At 39.9% G+C, this 20,175-nt stretch overlaps 1 protein-coding gene across 3 annotated transcripts; it reads left to right on the top strand.

Annotated features, from left to right (window-relative positions):
* The first annotated feature begins 5,176 nt into the window (after positions 1 to 5,176).
* On the top strand, positions 5,177 to 18,397 carry LOC119602188. 3 transcript variants are annotated; one of them, XM_037953569.1, is made up of 6 exons: positions 5,177 to 5,325; positions 14,753 to 14,823; positions 17,223 to 17,430; positions 17,594 to 17,680; positions 17,803 to 17,971; positions 18,040 to 18,397. In XM_037953569.1, the coding sequence occupies exons 2-6, from the start codon at positions 14,763 to 14,765 to the stop codon at positions 18,214 to 18,216; spliced, it is 702 nt and encodes a 233-aa protein (XP_037809497.1). In that variant the 5' UTR covers positions 5,177 to 5,325; positions 14,753 to 14,762; the 3' UTR covers positions 18,217 to 18,397. The 3 variants fall into 3 exon arrangements, with proteins under 3 accessions (XP_037809497.1, XP_037809500.1, XP_037809499.1); XM_037953571.1 differs by lacking the exon at positions 5,177 to 5,325 and adding an exon at positions 5,858 to 5,934; XM_037953572.1 differs by lacking the exon at positions 17,594 to 17,680.
* The last annotated feature ends 1,778 nt before the right edge of the window (positions 18,398 to 20,175 follow it).

Genomic DNA, 20,175 nt, shown 5'->3' on the forward strand with positions numbered 1-20,175 from the left:
GAATTTTTCTATAATATTTCTGTGTATTTAAAGATACCAATTATGATTGTGTAAGAGACCATAATTTTTCAGATTATATAATATTGCTCCTAAACCACCTGATATAATGTGTACCAATCGGCTTATAATCATTTTCTGAGCCGATTTTGCAAAGTCCTTGTAATCAAACTACAGGTCGCAATTTTGAAGTTAATTCATTTTTCTATTGTCCCAGGGACGTGCCCCCCGGGCATGTTTCCTTGATGTCAGACCGCATCTTGGTATATTGCAATCCGGGGGTAGATAGGTGCTACCAATACCTGTAGTCTTCCGGGACTATAAATTGGTGTTGACAATTTACTGCCTGGCCTATTCCTTGCATAAATTGGAAAGAGGTCTAACCAGAGCACCACATAATCTGGTACTAAGGGTGGCCAGTTGCCCACAGGACTTGTCCTAGCTGATCAGTTGGTTGAGGTTCCTTCGGGATCAACGTAGTGGCTGTGGTTGAAACCTAAATCGCAGGAAGGGGGTGCTTGGTTAAAAGACTGATACACGGTGAAATATAAATTTTCAAGATACATTTCTGTTATCGTTCCTAGATGCAAGGAGCGGTACAAATTACAGAGCATGACTGTGGATTAATAAAATGTTGGAATTGAGCTGATAATGCGAAGAATTGGTAAACGAAGATGAACGATGTTTTTGATGTCTACTTTGATTCTATAAAGAGAATGGGGTGCTTGATGGATTTGACGGATGAGTGATAATGGGGAACCGATGTAAGATGAACGATGAATGAGAGTTAAACTACGGTCTATCATGCCAATGGAGTGCGAAGTCGTCACTGCCCTTTCTTTAATTTGGAAGCGATTTTTCAACATGGTTGAGTGCCAGCTCAACTTATCACAGTGGGTCTCTGTGACCACTGAAATAAAGTCTTGTCAATTAATATGATCTGTGTTTTTCGGACTACCAATTACGTCCCCTAGGTGCTGTTGCCGAATCAACAGAGCCATAGTAGTGTGGTTGGGCGACATTATGTCGGGGTAGATTGAGCTTGCTCATGACACCTGTCTTTCCCCAACGTGACTACTTTGGCAAGAGATTAGATAGCTCGAGTACTTGAGCAAAGTGCTTGTACATGGACCGGCATATCCATGTACAAAAATTGCGACCTGCGTGTAACAAACACAAAGGGGCAGTGGTGAGTTGTTTACTTGATACTCACCCAGTGGTTGAAAAAGTACCACCGTGAGATAAGGCTCCACGCCAGGTACTCACGTAAAGCACTTCGACTTCATGTCCTAGGGACGTGCCGGGATTATAAACTGGTGATGACACTCCCTGGCTAGTCCTTGGATGATTTGACATGGGGTCTAAACAGAGCACCACATAATCTGGTACTACGGATGGCCAGTTGCCCGCAGGACTTGTCCTGGCTGGTCAGTTGGTTGAGAGATCTACCATTCGAATACATACTTGTATCTGATGGACGAGAGGGATCCTAAGTTGTATCTGTGGAGATGTCGGAATGACAGACGTAGTGATGATTGAAATGTTGGTAAAATTGGTTGAGACGTTGTGGAGCTGTAATATCTTAATCTTTAATTTATTGGAGCATTTCCTTCATGGTTAAGTGTGTTGGAGTTTACTCTAATCACTCTTGTGGCTATTGAAATAAGTCTTGTCAATTAAAAATGGATCCGTGCCTCGGATTACCAATTCGTCTCCTAGGTGCTGTTGCCGAATCAACAGCAGCCATTTCAGTAGTCTGGTTGGGCGACTTTAAGAGGTCAAGGAACGCACTTGGGTGAGTCTTTAGATGTAGGGACAAAGGCATTCCTCATAGCATCAATAGGAGTGTTTTCACCTGATGTTGGATCCGGCCCATCTATCGACTCTAAACAGTGATTGCCTTTTTCTTTGTCGGGGATAGATTGAGCTTGACTTATGATACCTGTCATTCCCCAAAGGGACTATGGAATTTCATATACGTAAATTGCCACCTGCGTGTAAGAGGCACAATGGGGCGGTGGTGAATCGTTGCAAAAGCTCACGCATCTAGTTGAAAAAGACCACCATAGTCCAACGCGGAAGGTGTTTACGTAAAGCACTTCGACATTCGTGTCCCAGCGACGAAGCCCATTTAAAATCGTTAAGATCACATCAATATTTAAGCTAGCCCCCATACAAATGAACCCCCAAGTAGGGCTTGTAAATCTTGTAATCAAACTGCAGGTCACAATTTTCCACTGTCCCAGGGACGAAACCTATTTAAAATGGTTACAATACAACTGAACCTCACAAATAGGGCTCTTGAGCTCATAATTGTGATATCGACAAAAACCCGGGCCGCACCTAGCGAGCGAGCGAGCGAGCGAGCGCGCGAGCGAGGAGCGAGCGAGCGAGCGAGCGAGCGAGCGAGCGAGCGAGCGAGCGAGCGAGCGAGCGAGCGAGGAGCGAGCGAGCGAGCGAGCGAGCGAGCGAGCGAGCGAGCGAGCGAGCGAGCGAGCGAGCGAGCGAGCGAGCGAGCGAGCGAGCGAGCGAGCGACGACCGAGCGACCGACCGAGAGCGAGCGAGCGAGCGAGCGAGCGAGCGAGCGAGGAGCGAGCGAGCGAGAGAGCGGCGACCGAGCGACGCGAGCGAGCGACCGAGCGAGCGAGCGAGCGAGCGAGCGAGCGAGCGAGCGAGCGAGCGAGCGAGCGAGCGAGCGAGCGAGCGAGCGAGCGAGCGAGCGAGCGAGCGAGCGAGGAGCGAGCGAGCGAGCGAGCGAGCGAGCGAGCGAGCGAGCGAGCGAGCGAGCGAGCGAGGAGCGAGCGAGCGAGCGAGCGAGCGAGCGAGCGAGCGAGCGAGAGCGAGCGAGCGAGCGAGCGAGCGAGCGAGCAGCGAGCGAGGAGCGAGCAGCGAGGAGCGAGCGAGCGAGCGAGAGAGCGAGCGAGCGAGGAGCGAGCGAGGAGCGAGCGAGCGAGCGAGCGAGCGAGCGAGCGAGCGAGCGAGCGAGCGAGCGAGCAGCGAGCGAGCGAGCGAGCGAGCGAGAGAGGAGCGAGCGAGGAGCGAGCGAGCGAGAGCGAGAGAGCGAGCGAGCGAGCGAGCGAGCGAGCGAGCGAGCGAGCGAGGAGCGAGCGAGCGAGCGAGAGCGAGCGAGGAGCGAGCGAGCGAGCGAGCGAGCGAGGAGCGAGCGAGCGAGCGAGCGAGCGAGCGAGCGAGCGAGCGAGCGAGCGAGCGAGCGAGCGAGCGAGAGAGGAGCGAGCGAGCGAGGAGCGAGCGAGCGAGCGAGCGAGCGAGCGAGCGAGCGAGCGAGCGAGCGAGAGAGCGAGCGAGCGAGCGAGCGAGCGAGCGAGCGAGCGAGCGAGCGAGAGACGAGCGAGCGATGCGAGCGTAGCGAGCGAGGAGCGAGCGAGCGAGCGAGCTAGCGAGCGAGCGAGCGACGAGCGAGAGAGCGCGCTAGGAGCGAGCGAGCGAGCGAGCGAGCGAGCGAGGAGCGAGCGAGCAGAGCGAGCGAGCGAGCGAGCGGCGAGCGAGCGAGCGAGCGAGCGAGAGCGGAGCGAGCAGCGAGCGAGCGAGCGGCGAGCGAGCGAGCGCAGCGAGCGAGGAGCGAGGAGCGAGCGAGCGAGCGAGCGAGCATGCGGAGCGAGCGAGCGAGCGAGCGAGCGAGCGAGCGAGCGAGCGAGCGAGCGAGCGAGCGAGCGAGCGGAGCGAGCGAGCGAGCGAGCGAGCGAGCAGCGATCGATCGAGTCGGCGAGCGAGCGAGCGAGCGAGCGAGCGAGCGAGCGAGCGAGCGAGCGAGCGAGCGAGCGAGCGAGCGAGCGAGCGAGCGAGCGAGCGAGCGAGCGAGCGAGCGAGCGAGCGAGCGAGCGAGCGAGCGAGCTGAGCGAGCGAGCAGCGAGCGAGCGAGCGAGCGAGCGAGCGAGCGAGCGGAGCGAGCGGAGCGAGCGAGCGAGCGAGCGAGCGAGCGAGAGCGAGCGAGCGAGCGAGCGAGCGAGCGAGCGAGCGAGCGAGCGAGCGAGAGAGCGAGCGAGCGAGCGAGCGAGCGAGCGAGCGAGCGAGCGAGCGAGCGAGCGAGCGAGCGAGCGAGCGAGCGAGCGAGCGAGCGAGCGAGCGAGCGAGAGAGCGAGCGAGCGAGCGATAGCGAGCGAGAGAGCGAGCGAGCGAGCGAGCGAGCGAGCGAGCGAGCGAGCGAGCGAGCGACGAGCGAGCGAGCGAGCGAGCGAGCGAGCGAGCGAGCGAGCGAGCGAGCGAGCGAGCGAGCGAGCGCAGCGAGCGAGCGAGCGAGCGAGCGAGCGAGCGAGCGAGCGAGCGAGCGAGCGAGCGAGCGAGCGAGCGAGAGAGAGCGAGCGAGAGAGCGAGCGAGCGAGGAGCGAGCAGCGAGCGAGCGAGCGAGCGAGCGAGCGAGCGAGCGAGCGAGCGAGCGAGCGAGCGAGCGAGCGAGCGAGCGAGCGAGCGAAGCGAGCGAGCGAGCGAGCGAGCGAGCGAGCGAGCGAGCGAGCGAGCGAGCGAGCGAGCGAGCGAGCGAGCGAGCGAGCGAGGAGCGAGCGAGCGAGCGAGAGAGCGAGCGAGCGAGCGAGAGAGCGAGCGAGCGAGCGAGCGAGCGAGCGAGCGAGCGAGCGAGCAGCGAGGAGCGAGCGAGCGAGCGAGCGAGCGAGCGAGCGAGCGAGAGAGCGAGCGAGCGAGCGAGAGAGCGAGCGAGCGAGCGAGCGAGCGAGCGAGCGAGCGAGCGAGCGAGCGAGGGCGAGAGAGCGAGAGAGCTATCGCGATCTATCGATCGAGATCTAGTATCTATCTATCGATCTATAAGCGAGCTATAGATCTAGCTATCTATCTATCTATCTATCTATCTATCTATCTATCTATCTATCTATCTATCTATCTATCTATCTATCTATCTATCTATCTATCTATCTATCTCTCTGTCTAGGCGCTCATTCTAAGTGGTTGGTGAGTATACAACTCCGACTATAATTTATATCCAAACCTACATCCCTTGTATCAAAAGTAGGTACCCAAAGAGATGTACAACACCTTACACACGGACATACATAATTTATGAATATGTATGCATAAAGGTGTGTACAATTGTGTACGACAATAGAAAAAGAGTAAAGATGAGCTGTTGACCACTCAGAGTGAAATGAAAAAAAAAAAAATACTTTTTTTTATTTGTTTATTTTGTATTTATTTACAGGTGAGTTTAAAGTTTTGAAAAAAAACCTCTATATTTTGTACGTTTTGTTCACATTTATAAGAAGACGTTTTATTACCAGTTACGTTTAAACGTCCATTTGATGGCAAACTGTTAAGACGTATTTACAGACAACAATTTTAAATTTATCTAAAATATACCGGTAAATTAATACATAAAATATAAATTATAAAAACATTTCAACTGTGTTAAAAATTAAAAAAAAAAGCTTTCATAATCAACAAAATATACAGAAAATTAAAAAAGAACAATCAAGTTTATTGTGATCACCAACAGAATTAAAATTTAAAAATTATAAAGTAAATCTATGCCGTGCTTTGATTTTAAATCTAAGACGTAGTTTGTGGATTCTTGCTAAAAAATATATATATACAATACACATTTCTGAAACGATTCTCTATCGGTGTGTTGATCCAGCCAATGACGCATGATTCCAGTAAATAGAGTTTAACCAAAGAAAACATCATTATGATGATCTTGTTTATGTGCTAATGATGTTCTAAATGATGGCAACGCTCTTGAAAATATATTTTTTTATATTAAAATTAAAGATTAGTTTTAGATTTCCTTACTGATTTGGAAAAATTTAGAAAAACAAAAATACAAAATAAAATCACTTTGTTTCAATGATCTTGAATCTTATCGCGATTAAAATTTTGAAAAGAAAAAAATAATTGAAATAATTATTGAACATTTAACATCAGCAACATCAGTTTTGCAAGTTTGCGCAAAGCGTCAGATTGTTGCGATTGTGAGTTTCGTTATTTCGTTATTTTGTGATTTTTGTTTTTTTTTTTCTTAGAAAATTTTTTATGGCAAAAAATAAGAAAAGACAAACAATACAAAAAAAATTTAATATTTAAATAAAAACACTTAATTATTTAATAGTTTCCTGTTGTGATTTTATAGTTTGTTTGTGTGTGTGTGTTATTTTTATTTTACCAAAACACAAAATAGAAAACTTAACAAAAAAAATTTTGTTCAAAACACCGTCGCCCAACTAAAAATAAATACACCCCTGACTTTTAAATACAAAAAATGTTTAAACAAACAATTGATAAAGAAACTTAACTTAAAATATTTGTTTATGACAATTAAATAAACTAAAAATATTTAATAACAATTAAAAAAAAACGCTGATTAACAAAATTAATTTGTGTATAAAATGTGAAAAAACTGTTCAAGTTATTTAATTTGTGTATTCTAATGTTAATTATATATTTTCAATAATTATTACCCATAAATAACCGGTCACTTTTTCTAATTTGAATTTTGGCTGCGAAGAATAATTGGGAATTTCCCATTTTATAAGCACCCTATAGTAAGCAATTTGTATTCAACGCATAAACCTGTTATTATTTTAATCGATTTTTTAGTCATTATTTCGGAATATAATAGAATAAAATTCCAATCTATGGTATTCCGATGTGAGTGATTCGATTGATTCACCTATAGTTCTTCAATCTAGAGGCAATTTAGTAACGAGTCCGTTACTAAATCTCAAACTACACTAATGGTTCAGAATCGGAAATGGGGTCGGGAATTTTTCTCTCTTAGTCTCTCTTCTATAGTTGTCGTAAGGATCGCGTGAAATCAACAATTAATATTTTCCTGGAAAGTCTATTACGATTCCAAACTCCAAATTTAATTTAGGTCGAATAGAGTCATCAGACATTAACTTCCTACAACAGGTAAAACAACATCTTAATTTAGTTTTCACCCGATTACCAATAGGCTAAAGATTGTTAACATCTGTCTTAACTGGTAGTCTTTCTTCAGGGAATAGATTCTTTCATCTGTTATTAACAAGGTTCTAAACTCGAATTTAAAAAGATCAAATAGGTAATCAGCTATTAACTTCATACTCAAAGTTAAACAACACCTTGTTGAGGTTCTCTGCCGTTTATAGTCGGTCAAAAATTGTCAACTCAGCTAGAACCAGAATAGGGAATAGTTTCCAACAACTGTTTCCAAACTGTTACAGCAACACCTCAGAATAAATATAGGTCTTAAAATCTAAAGACGTTATTTATGGTGTGTTCTTGAGTGACTCGAAAGTGTTTTCAAAATCTCTGGACTGCGACATCAATCATGACTAACTATTGGGAGATAAAAGAAATCGATTTTGGACGATCCGTCATGATCATGATCTCATGGTGATCTATATATAGACGGCTCCACATCCCTGTTCTTCTTCAGCTCCACACATATCAAATCGTTTGCAAAATTTAGTCCCATAGTCACGCCTCTGTGAGGTCCAGTTGAATTGCCAAGAGAACCGAAAACTCATACCGATATATAATTTTCGCCGTAAACTGACATTCTCTTCCACGAACACCTCGAAAGTAGCTCTCCAATAACCGGCTCAAGACAAACTCTCAAACAATGTATGGCGGGCCACCGTTTTCTATCCCCCAGGGTATATCACTTTCGCTCGATCAATTGTTTAATCATCTTGGAGTAGTGCGACATTTCAGTTCTGTATAGTACAGTATAGTCTAGTATTTAGTCCAGTCTATAGTCTAGTCTATAGTCTAGTCTATAGTCTAGTCTATAGTCTAGTCTATAGTGTAGTCTATAGTCTAGTCTATAGTCTAGTCTATAGTCTAGTCTAGTCTAGTCTATAGTCTAGTCTATAGTCTAGTCTATAGTCTAGTCTATAGTCTAGTCTATAGTCTAGTCTATAGTCTAGTCTATAGTCTAGTCTATAGTCTAGTCTATAGTCTAGTCTATAGTCTAGTCTATAGTCTAGTCTATAGTCTAGTCTATAGTCTAGTCTATAGTCTAGTCTATAGTCTAGTCTATAGTCTAGTCTATAGTCTAGTCTATAGTCTAGTCTATAGTCTAGTCTATAGTCTAGTCTATAGTCTAGTCTATAGTCTAGTCTATAGTCTAGTCTATAGTCTAGTCTATAGTCTAGTCTATAGTCTAGTCTATAGTCTAGTCTATAGTCTAGTCTATAGTCTAGTCTATAGTCTAGTCTATAGTCTAGTCTGTAGTCTAGTCTATAGTCTAGTCTATAGTCTAGTCTATAGTCTAGTCTATAGTCTAGTCTATAGTCTAGTCTAGTCTATAGTCTAGTCTATAGTCTAGTCTATAGTCTAGTCTATAGTCTAGTCTATAGTCTAGTCTATAGTCTAGTCTATAGTCTAGTCTATAGTCTAGTCTATAGTCTAGTCTATAGTCTAGTCTATAGTCTAGTCTAGTCTAGTCTATAGTCTAGTCTATAGTCTAGTCTATAGTCTAGTCTATAGTCTAGTCTATAGTCTAGTCTATAGTCTAGTCTATAGTCTAGTCTATAGTCTAGTCTATAGTCTAGTCTATAGTCTAGTCTATAGTCTAGTCTATAGTCTAGTCTATAGTCTAGTCTATAGTCTAGTCTATAGTCTAGTCTATAATCTAGTCTATAGTCTAGTCTATAATCTAGTCTATAGTCTAGTCTATAGTCTAGTCTATAGTCTAGTCTATAGTCTAGTCTATAGTCTAGTCTATAGTCTAGTCTTTTTTTTTTTTTTTTTTTTATTTTTTTTTTTTTTTTTTTTTTTTTTTTTTTTCGTCATCCAAAACCCCTGCGGGACCGTCTATAATGATATTGCATCGCAGGGTTGGTTAGCCTTATTTTAGCTATTTATCTCAATTAACGTTTCTCGTCTCACTTTCTCTTCCGCTCTTAGCTTCTCATGAACACCTTTAATCATTTTGCTTAATACTTCCCAGTTTTCTGATTTTTGTACCATTAAGTCGACAATATTATGCGGACTTAGGTGATTGCCAACCATTTCTTCCGCTTCTTGTCTCTCTTGTTGATAGCGGGGACAGTGGAACATGACGTGCTCCGGGTCTTCTACTGTATTGGGACAATGCGGGCATTCTGAAGAATCGTCCAGTCCAAATCTGTTCAGATAGCTTCTATAACCGCCATGACCAGAAAGGAACTGTGTTAGGTGATAGTTTACTTCGCCATGCTTTCTATTCCACCACACGTATATATTTGGGATTAATCCAAAAGTCCACCTTCCTTTGCGGCTTTCTTCCCATCTGATTTGCCATAATCGCATTGACTTTTCTCTTTCTATCTTTCGTATGTTTATACCATCATGTTCACCCCGTATTGCTCTTCTCTTCGATTCATATATACGTTTGGCTTCATCTGCTAAGATGTCGACAGGTATCAGCCCTGCAATGACATACGCCGCATCTTCAGATGTTGTACGATATGAACTACATACTCTTAATGCAGATAGCCTATAAACTGCAACTAGTTTTCTTGCCGTTGATTTTACGTTAAGAGCTCCAGCCCATATGGGAGCGGCGTAAAGGATAACAGAGCTAACCACCGTAGATATTAGTTTTCTCTTGTATTGTTTCGGCCCACCTACGTTTGGCATCATTCTTTCGAGTGCAACTCTAATATTCGATGCTTTATTGTGAACATACTCAATGTGAGCTTTGAAATTCAATCTAGCGTCTATTATAATCCCAAGGTACTTAAGATGAGTATTTGATCTAACCTGATGTTCTCCTACGGTTATTTCTATATTTTCTCTTTTCCGACGGCTCGTCGTCAGCACTACTTCAGTTTTATGTTCTGCTAGCTCCAGGCCAGCACTTTTCATCCAGTTTCTTATAGTTAATATTACCTCGTTAGAGATTAGTTCTACTTCATCTTTAAATCTTGCTGAAACAGTTACCGCGATGTCGTCGGCAAAGCCTATTATATTTGCTTCTTCTGGAATATTCAGCGTTAATACATCGTTGTACATAACGTTCCATAATAAGGGGCCAAGCACCGAACCTTGTGGAACACCTGCGGTGACCTTGTATATTTTGCTACCGTCATCAGTGTTGTAGCACAATATCCTATTTGTGAAGTAGCTTCTTATCATCAGTGTTAGGTAATCCGGTATGCCAAGTCTACATAATTTATTAATTATTAGTCCCCAATTTGCGGAGTTAAACGCGTTTTTTACATCAAGTGTAATTATTGCACAGTATTTTCTGTTTGCGCCTTTGCCTTCAATAGCCGTTCGTGCTGTTTCAACTACCATGTTAATCGCATCGATGGTTGACCTAGCCTTTCGAAACCCGTATTGTCGGGTTGATAAACCTCCGTTTTCTTCCACAATTGGTAGTAGTCTGTTGTATATTATTTTTTCAAGTATTTTACCACTTGTATCAAGGAGGCATATTGGCCTATATGCTGAGGGGTCTCCTAGACGTTTATTGGGTTTTGGAATCAAGATTAGTGATTGTTTCTTCCATGCTTCAGGGAAAACTGCCTCTTTGAGGCATTGGTTAAATAAATCAACAAATGTTTTAGTTGATTGTTTAATTGCCAACTTAAGAGCATTGTTTGGGACGCCATCAGGTCCAGGTGCTTTGTCATCTCCGATTTTATCTACTATTGAGATTAGTTCTTCTTCCGTTGTTAACTCTATGTTTTCTGCGTGATATGGACTTCTTGTTGTAAATACGGAGTTTATGTGTTCTGGAAACAAAGTCTTAACTATTTTATCAAGTAGCTTAGGACAACTGGGTTGGGGGGTTTTCTTTCCCTTAAGGCGAGAGGTGACCACTTGGTAAGCCTTTCCCCATGGATCTGAATCTGCTTCTAAGCATATCTGTTTGAAGCTGTTCTTCTTACTTTTTAGAATTGCATGTTGGAATTCTCTCCTTGCGTATTTGTATTCGCAACACGCTTCTTCAAATCCTGGTCGACCTCTGAGACGTTTAGTCTTTCTTCTGGCTCTTAGACAAGTGGCTCGGAGGTTGCTGATCTCTGAGTTCCACCAATAGTTTGGAGGACGATTCTTTGTTATTCTTCTCCTTGGCATTGCAGAATCACAAGCTCTTCTAAGCCTTAATGAGACCTGTTTCGTCATTTCAGATGCTGTTCCATTCAGTTCTGTAAAATTCAAAAATTCTTGAGTAAATGCTTCTTTGTCAAGTCTCTTAGAAGCCCATCCTGTATAGTTTACGTTGTTCTCCTCCCTATGGGATCGTCTTCTTTCTAAGTTACTAGTAGAGAATATAATAGCCTGGTGGTCACTGTGGGTGTAATGTCCACTTACTGACCACTCCATAACTCTTGCTAAGGAACTACTTGTAAATGTCAAATCCACAATTGAATTTCTTTCTCTAGCGATAAATGTCGGTGTATTACCATTATTGGCTAGCACTAGGTTTCGTCCCGAAAAGGCTTCGAGTAGAATGCTTCCTCGGGTGTTGGTTCTTTGGCTTCCCCATTCAACAGCCCACGCGTTGAAATCGCCAGCTATAATTTTTGGGTTATGATGATCTGAGTCCCTTAGCAGATGGTCTAACATCAGTTGGAATTGCACAATTGTTGAGCTTGGAGGAGCATAGCAGCTGTAGATATGGATGCCTCCTATTTTAGCTCTAATAAAACCGTCTTCTTCGTGTTCTGAAATTTCCTCTATAGCCTTGTTTCCACAAGCCCAAATAGCAGCTTTTCCACTTAAGTCTTTAACCCATGCAGAGCTGTTCATATCTCTATACTGCTCACTAATAATGGCGACATCAACACGAGATTCGCATATTATCTGCGAAAGCAAGTCCTGTGCCGCCTGACAGTGGTTGAGATTTATTTGTACGAATCTCATTTCCTCATTTTACTAATTGCCTTTTTAAAGACAGGGCATCTTCCACTACCAGCTACATGATTTGTATCGGCATTTTCCACTTCTTTGCAGAACATACATTCTGGATTATTTTTACAGTCCCTTGCTATGTGTCCGCCAGCTCCGCATCTTCTACATAGTTTCGACCTGTCTTGTTTATTTGTACACGTAGTGGAGATATGACCAAATTCCAAGCATCTAAAACATTTCGTAAGGAGCCGTTTTTCCCTTATTCGGCATATCACCCATCCTATTTTGACTTTGCCTATTTCGATGGCTTTACGTCCCATTTCTACTGGAAGCCTAACGCTTGCAGTCTGGGTGCCACTATAACTCTTTCTAAGACTCGTTATATCCGACTCCTTTATTGAAATCCCTAGGTGATTATTGAAAGCTTCACATATATCAGACTTTGTAGTAATTTCGTCAATATCCTTGCATTCAATTACGGTCATCTGTCTACTGGTTCTAATATTAGCCTGCTGCCCAACCGATTTTTCCACCTTTGCTTGGAATTGATCAACACTTTGTTTATTGGCTGTATTAATTTCCAGTAGGAGGTCACCTTTAAGTGTCCTTCTTATTCGGGACACGCATTCTCCAAGATCTTTTAAGTTTGGGTCCGATTTTATATGTTTCAATATATCCGCATACGTAGCCTTTCCTTTCGCTGAAATAATCATTGCTTCTTTCTCCTTTCTTTTTTTTACTATTTTCTTACGTGGCACCGTTCTCCATGAATTTATATCATCATTGGTTTTGGGTTTTCCATTGACAATAGTCTCCATCACTTCAGATTTCTTTTGTGTTTGGTTTGTTATTTTAGACTTCTTGGGTATTGGGGTTTTTGACGATATATCTCCGGGCTCCCTGCTTCTCTTTAAATCTTTCATATGCTCCGTTTTGGGAGTTGTTTGTGTTGACAGCTCTTTTGTTTCGGGGGCTTGTAATGTCCCATTTAACGTCATCTCCTTTCTAACTTTGTTGTACGTCGCCTTTATGGCCCATGCTTGGTTCTTAATGGAATGATGGATATTATTCTTCGGCTTCATGAACTTTATCAGTCCATCTATTAGGTTACCCAGTTCTATGAAGAGGGTGTTACCAGCAGAGGTTTCCTCCAGTATTTCAGTTTGATCGTTAGTCGGTGTAGCTGTAGGTGTTGCGGTCTGTATAGGGATCGATGTCGGTGTAGCCATCGGGGCCGTGGATGGTACTGGGATCTCTGTCGGTGTTGCAGTCGGAGTTGGTACAGAAGTTGTTGTCGGTGTAGCGGTCGCTGTCGGTTTATGAATAATCGGCGTTGAAACATATGGTGATGCAGGCGGGGACCTTGCTATTCCAGAGTTTCTGCGAAAAGGATTATCCACATTACACTGTTCCTTGTTTTTGTTCTTGCCTGTAGCTTTAGCTTCTAGCTCAGCCAGGTGTGCTGCTGAATTAGAAGCATTACAGTAATTGGATCTCGACGACTGAGAGCCTGTTTTCACACCCTCTAAAGCCGCCGGTACTGGGTTTATTACTCCCTGCACCGTAACTTTGGATTTATACGTATACTTTTCCATTTTGTTGTTTGTGGGTTTGCGTTTTTAACCTATCCGCCAGGAATGCTTTTTCAGCCGTCCCTAACCTGGAAACAGACGCTGACCAGGAAGCCGTCCAATTTGTCTAGTCTATAGTCTAGTCTATAGTCTAGTCTATAATCTAGTCTATAGTCTAGTCTATAGTCTAGTCTATAGTCTAGTCTATAGTCTAGTCTATAGTCTAGTCTATAGTCTAGTCTATAGTCTAGTCTATAGTCTAGTCTATAGACTAGTCTATAGTCTTGTCTATAGTCTAGTTTCAAGTCCAGTCTATAGTCTAGTCTATAGTCTAGTTTATAGTCTAGTCTATAGTCTAGTTTATAGTCTAGTTTATAGTCTAGTCTATAGTCTAGTCTAGTGTATGGTCTAGTTTATAGTCTAGTATATAGTCTAGTCTATAGTCTAGTCTATAGTTTCATTTAAGTTAGGGCAAACCGTAACTCAAGACCTGATCATCGACTAAAAATTTCATTTGTAAAGGAATATTTCGTAGATTTTATGAAGTGTATCTTTGAGTCTATGCCGCCCAATGTCTGTGTTTTAATTCACACAAACAATTAACTTTGAATGCTAAACATTTGAAGTTGTAATTGATTTTAAATACAATGTAAATATCATTATTTATTTGTAACTATTAATTTATGTATCTTTTTTGAATTATTCATGAAAATTTAAAAAGCAACACCTTTGGATGTTTTTTCATAATTAAATGTTTGTAAACAAATTTGTTTGCATGTACATTATTTAAATTTCAAAGTTTCCCCTTCCTAACTAATTTCTTTCTCACGATAATGTGAAAAAATTAAAAAAAACTACGTCATGATTTGTCATAAAAACAAAATATTACAGACATTTCATGAATTAGAATGTTATGGGTAGAGTTTTACAGGCCTGTCACAGAATTTCTTTTCAATCGAAATTGGAATTATAAAGTAAATAAATCGTTAAAAACTGTAAAAAATAATAATTTTAAACTACTGTCAATTCCACGTTGAAAATGTGAAGTGGGTTCATTCTGAAAAAGTTGTAATCTTCCTTTTTTGAAGAAAAAAATTAGGGAAGATAATTCCACTTTCGATCGGAATGGAATTCTGTGACAGGCCTGATAGTAAACTCTTTTTAGCATACGATTTACTACATCGTAATAAATTAATCATTTAGTTATTAGCGAAATTCCCTTCTGGATTTATTCTTAAAATGTTCGTGTTTAAAGTTAATAAATATTATTATTATTTTTTTTAATTACACTGATGATCACATTAAAATTTGATACTTTTTTTTGTATTTATAATCATTAAATTTGTTTAATTTAAATATTAACATTTTCATTTTATTTATATTTCAGTTATATCAATATGTGGAGATTTATTTTAATATCAACATGTGTTTTGTGGGGAGTTATGAATTCAGAAGCTGGTAAGTATTTAAATAAATTAAAATGTTTAAATGTGTACGACATGTATTTAAATATATGTACATACATACACGGAAGTTTAAAACAAGTATATAATGTAGACTTTAGCACTTTATATTTGATAGTGTCCCATGGCGTTAGATGCTATAGAAGTTTTAGCCTCAAATCAGTCAATTTGTATTGATTTAATGACGATTAGATGTTTATACGAAAACAGTCTAGTCTATAGTTTAGCCTATAGTCTAGACTAAAGTCTATTCTATAGTCTAATCTATAGTCTAATCTGTAGTCTAGTCTATAGTCTAATCTATATTCTAGTCTATAGTCTAATCTATAGTCTAATCTATAGTCTAATCTCTAGTCTAATCTATAGTCTAGTCTATAGTCTAATCTATAGTCTAATCTATAGTCTAGTCTATAGTCTAATCCATAGTCTAATCTATAGTCTAATCTATAGTCTAATCTATAGTTTAGTCTATAGTCTATAGTTTAATTTATAGTCTAGTCTATAGTCTAATCTATAGTCTAGCCTGTAGTCTAGCCTTCAGTCTAGCCTTCAGTCTGGCCTCCAGTAGAGTCTATAGTCTAGACTATAGTCTAGTCTATAGTCTATTCTATAGTCTAGTCTATAGTCTAGCCTAGTCTAGTCTAATCTATAGTTAGTCTAGTCTATAATCTAGTAATTTCCAAGAAACAGCCTATTCTACAATTTAGCCTATAGTCTAGTTTATAGTCTAATTTACAAGAAAACAGTATAGGCAATAGTTTAGTCTATATTTTAGTCTATCGTCTAGAATATTGTTTAGTCTATAGTCTAGCCTATAGTCTGGCCTATAGTCTAGCCTCTATTCTAGCCTATAGTCTACTCTATAGTCTAGTCTATAGTCTACTCTATAGTCTAATCTATAGTCTAATCTATAATCTAATCTATAGTCTAATCTATAGTCCTATCTATAGCGCAATCTCTAGTTTTGCTTATAGTCTAGCCTCCAGTCTAGCCTCTAGTGGAGTCTATAGTCTAACCAATAGTCTAGTCTATATTCTGGCCTTTATCTAGTCTATAGTCTAGCCTTTATCTAGTCTATAGTCTAGCCTGTAATCTAGCCTATAGTCTAGTCTATAGCCTATCCAATAGTCTGTTCTATAGTCTAGTCTATAGTTTAGCCTATAGTCTAGTCTGTAATCTAGTAATTTCCAAGAAAGCAGCCTAGTCTACAGTTTAGCCTATATCCTAGTCTATAGTCTAATTTACAAGAAAACAGTCTAGTCTATAGTTTAGTCCATATTTTAGTCTATAGTCTAATCTATGGTCTAGTATAGTCTATTTTCTAGCCTATAGTCTAGTCTATTATCCTTTCTATAGTCTAGTCTATAATCTAGCCTATAGTCTAGCCTATAGTCTAGCCTATAGTCCAGCCTATTGCCTAGTCTATGGTCTAGTCTATAGTCTAGGCTATAGTCTAGTCTGAAGTCTAGTCTATGGTCTGGTATATATCCTAGTTTTAAGTCTGGTCAATAGCCTGGTCTATAGTATAGTCTATATCAACAAAACAGGTGGAGTTTATGTGATCCATGGACCATAGAACACAAAAAAAAGTATAGTGTTCATGAATATTAGGAAACTTTTTAAAGCGTCATAATGTCCATGGTGTTAGTCCACTGTATCCGAATTTTATTGGAATATTGATTGATGTCCGGTATATGTAGCTGCATTTCGAATCGGCTTTATTGTTTTAATTTCTGAGGCTTTTCAAAATGATTCTTTTTTCCTTTTTACGTTCAACCACTCATCTCTAAGCACAGTTACGTTCTGTGTTAGGTTCCGTGATGAATCAGCTGATTAGCTTTTAGCTTACGAAAACACGAGGCAAACCTCACGTTACAAAAAAACGACTTAAACATAAGCTAAAAGTGAATTAGCTGGGTTGTCACGGAACGTTGTCAGTCGCAGTTCAGGTCTGAGTTCAGATATCTCTTAAATGCGCTCAGTCCGATTAATGTAGGCCGACGAAATTTGAAAAAGTCAAAACCCTTAATTAGACTGCCGCTCTTAAGCCCGATCTGACTTTAGATTCTTTCCATCACATCTGGGATTTTAAATATTGTGTCCTGAAGTTTGAAAAAACTTAATTTTTTACCCTTTTTGAGACGTTATAGTCAAGACGTTGTATGCAATCTAAAAGTCCATTATGCTAACTTTAAAATGAACACTTTAGATTAAGACAAATTTCAATATATTCCAAGCAAATAAGAAGTTCTACTGCTAATATTTTCAAAAATCATTTTAAGGCTTCTAAAAATCTAATGTTTTATATAATCGTGGACCTAGGACCTTCTTAGTATTATTATTTTTTCTTTTTTTTACACTAATTACAACCAATATAATCCAATTTCTTTTCAGCTTCTAGAAACATGAAAAAACGTGGAGTGGGTTCTTATGCCGGCAGCTACTCCAACTCAAATGGTGAGAATAATGGTTATGTCGGTAATTACAATGACTACGATGATTTCAATTATGCTCCAGATTTTGGATTCGGTTTCTTGGATCCTTATGCTTTTCATCAACAATTGACAGCACAAATTTTGGCTCAACAAGCTGCTACTCAAAAGTAAGAAAAATTTTCTTTTACTTCGAACAACTTTTTTAGACTTTATTCGAATGCTTTTTATAAATGTCTATTGCTTTTGGTCCTGGTGGAGTTCTAATGCAATCTTTAATGCTTGTAGCTAATTCCTATAAATTTTCCTCTAAATAAATACATTTTCCCTTAGTGCTATTGCCTCGACTATTTCTATGGGTGATGCAACGGTGACAGCAGATGCTTCTAATATGCCTAATGATATACCAGATTATGATGAGTAAATATTTCTTTCTCTCTAAACTGTCTATTTTAATTTATTGTTAATTTATATTTTAAATGTTTTTTTTAATAATTTATTTTGTTGTATTAATTAATTATTTAATTATTAATTTCGTTAAGTCAAATTCGTCGCCAACAAGCTGCTTTCTTCGATAATATCAGACATCAAAATCACTACAGCTATAAGGGCGGCAAGGGTAATCGTTATGCTCCCAACTACTCAGCAGCTGCTGCCTCTATTGGACCCGGCGGTGGTTATCAAACAGCTTTCATTAGCCCTGAAAATCCTGTAAGTTTGCTTTATTTAAAAATCATTTGCTTTGTTTGAGATTTACTTTTAAACTCTTTCAATTTTAGGCTATTCCCAATGTTAGCAATCGTTTCGGTTCGACCAGTCCCGGCGGCTACAAGGGTGTCTCCGTTAGTTCTTATAGCTCCAGTTCAGACATTAATGGCAAAAAGACCAGTAATCGTGGTTCACAAACGACAATCAACGACAATGGCCGCATCACCACCTACAAGGTCCATTCATAAGTTGTGTAATCTCGGCTAAATTGTTTTGATAAGTTCTACATTTTTTAACTTATACTCGTATAAATTATTTTATTAAATTATTTGACGAAATTTCTTATTTAATATTTTCTTAATTTAATTTAAATTATATTCTTATGTATCTATCAACATATATTATTCGAAGATAGAATGAAAAAAAAAACGAAACACATACACACAATAAAAAAATATTTAAAAATGATAATAAATTATTTAATACTCATATCAATTAAAAGTTTGATTTGTTTAATTATTTTATTGAATCAGAAAATTTCAGTTTATTTTTCTAGGAATTTGCTATTATATCTGAATATTTTAATAATATATCTGAACTAAATTTTATAATGATATATGTTTGATTAGCTTCTGCGTCCTGGGTCCATTTATGATCATGGATTTTTTTATGATAGCAACAGTTATATATACTTTTCTTTTTTCGTCATTTTGAAAACTAAACACTTTTGAATTCGAATTATATCCCCTCGATCTAGTTGATCGTTTTAGCATTTGATGATCGTTTTAGAATTTAATGATTCTATCCCCTTAGGATGTGCGACCTATTGTAACTTCAATTAATCGACGATCTAGAATTTGATGATCGTTTTAGAATTTAATGATCGTTTTAGAACTTTCCCAGAACCCTATAAACTTTATGTTTTTTACTAGGATTACTTCTATGAATTATAAATATATATAAACTAAAATCATTTTACACCTACCTTTTTCGTGGTGGGTTTAAATGTTTACCTTTATGTAGATCACCCTTTGAAAATGTGTATGCCTAAAATTATGCAACAGTGTGAATGTTTATGCTGATCGATTGATTATTTATAGACTACTATATAATGGTAACCATGTAAATACACTGTAAGAAATGTATGTTTAAGTTACATTTATATTTTTAAATGAGTGTAACTTGTTGCCCATTGGTCCTAGAAAAAATTGTCCAAAGTACTTTAGATAGCTATATTTTTATATAAAACTTAGTTGTGCCGATTTTTGAAGATAACCTAGTATAATTTTCTTGGTCAAGCACTAAGGTGATGACCCCTACTCATGCAGTACATTGTTCTAGATCAAGGAAAATAGGGAGGGAGAATAGAGAAAGCAGTGTGGTGGACGATTTAAACCTTTTAACATAGAATGTGGCGGGGAATACTTCTGCAGAAAGTTTGTTCTACATATGAACAGTGCGGCTGAAGAATGAATTTTCCCTGTAATGTGATGTGCGATCCACTGATCAATCAACCACAAATGGCAGTGTTCTTGATGAGAGTCACGTCCGCGTAAAAATATACTGGTATCTGGAATGAGTTTCCTAATATCAGAGGAACACATTCCATTATAATATCGATGGAACAGTTAAAAACTCCTCACGTTGCGACGGTGCTCCAGTGAAACAGTTGGATACCCTATTGTCACCAATAAGTACCTTAGCCATCTCCTGTGCGCGTTCGAGTAGCTCCAAAATAGACTTTAAATCTCCGGTCCATATATGAGAGTTGTATGCCATTTTCGTTCGAATATACATAAGAGGTATAAATAGTAAAAAGATCAGATCAGGAGTAAAGTATGTCTTACAACGTTTCAAAAAACCGAGACACTTTAATGATTCTTTCAGCACTTGAAAAATGTGTTTAGTCCAGCGGACATCGCACTATATTTTCATGCCCAGAACATCAAAAGTTTCCGATTTCTTAATATTTACACCATTCACAAATATTGATGGAGCAACATTATCTGCCATGCGCTTATGTGTTAAAAAACAATATTGAATCTTGGAGGGCCTTAATATCGACTCTGTTAAAACACTACAATCAGAGATTTTTTATCAAGTTGTGATTGAGCTATTCATTCATATTGCGCCTCATTGCCGCAATCTCTAAAGGGCTTGTCCTATAATTTAATGAATAAGAAAGGTCATTTCTGAATATAAGAAAT

The sequence above is a fragment of the Lucilia sericata genome, unplaced genomic scaffold (genome assembly GCF_015586225.1).
Source record: "Lucilia sericata isolate MDLA Ls3-8-SP2 unplaced genomic scaffold, ASM1558622v1 Contig000213F_arrow, whole genome shotgun sequence".
NCBI classification, from domain to species: domain Eukaryota; kingdom Metazoa; phylum Arthropoda; class Insecta; order Diptera; family Calliphoridae; genus Lucilia; species Lucilia sericata.

Bases quoted from the DNA above. Each gene is read 5' to 3' on its own strand.
- LOC119602188 (XM_037953569.1), top strand. From the start codon at position 14,763: ATGTGGAGATTTATTTTAATATCAACATGTGTTTTGTGGGGAGTTATG. The intron at 17,681-17,802 runs GTAAATATTTCT...AATTTCGTTAAG, and splicing joins GATATACCAGATTATGATGA to TCAAATTCGTCGCCAACAAG. The intron at 17,972-18,039 runs GTAAGTTTGCTT...TTTCAATTTTAG, and splicing joins TCATTAGCCCTGAAAATCCT to GCTATTCCCAATGTTAGCAA.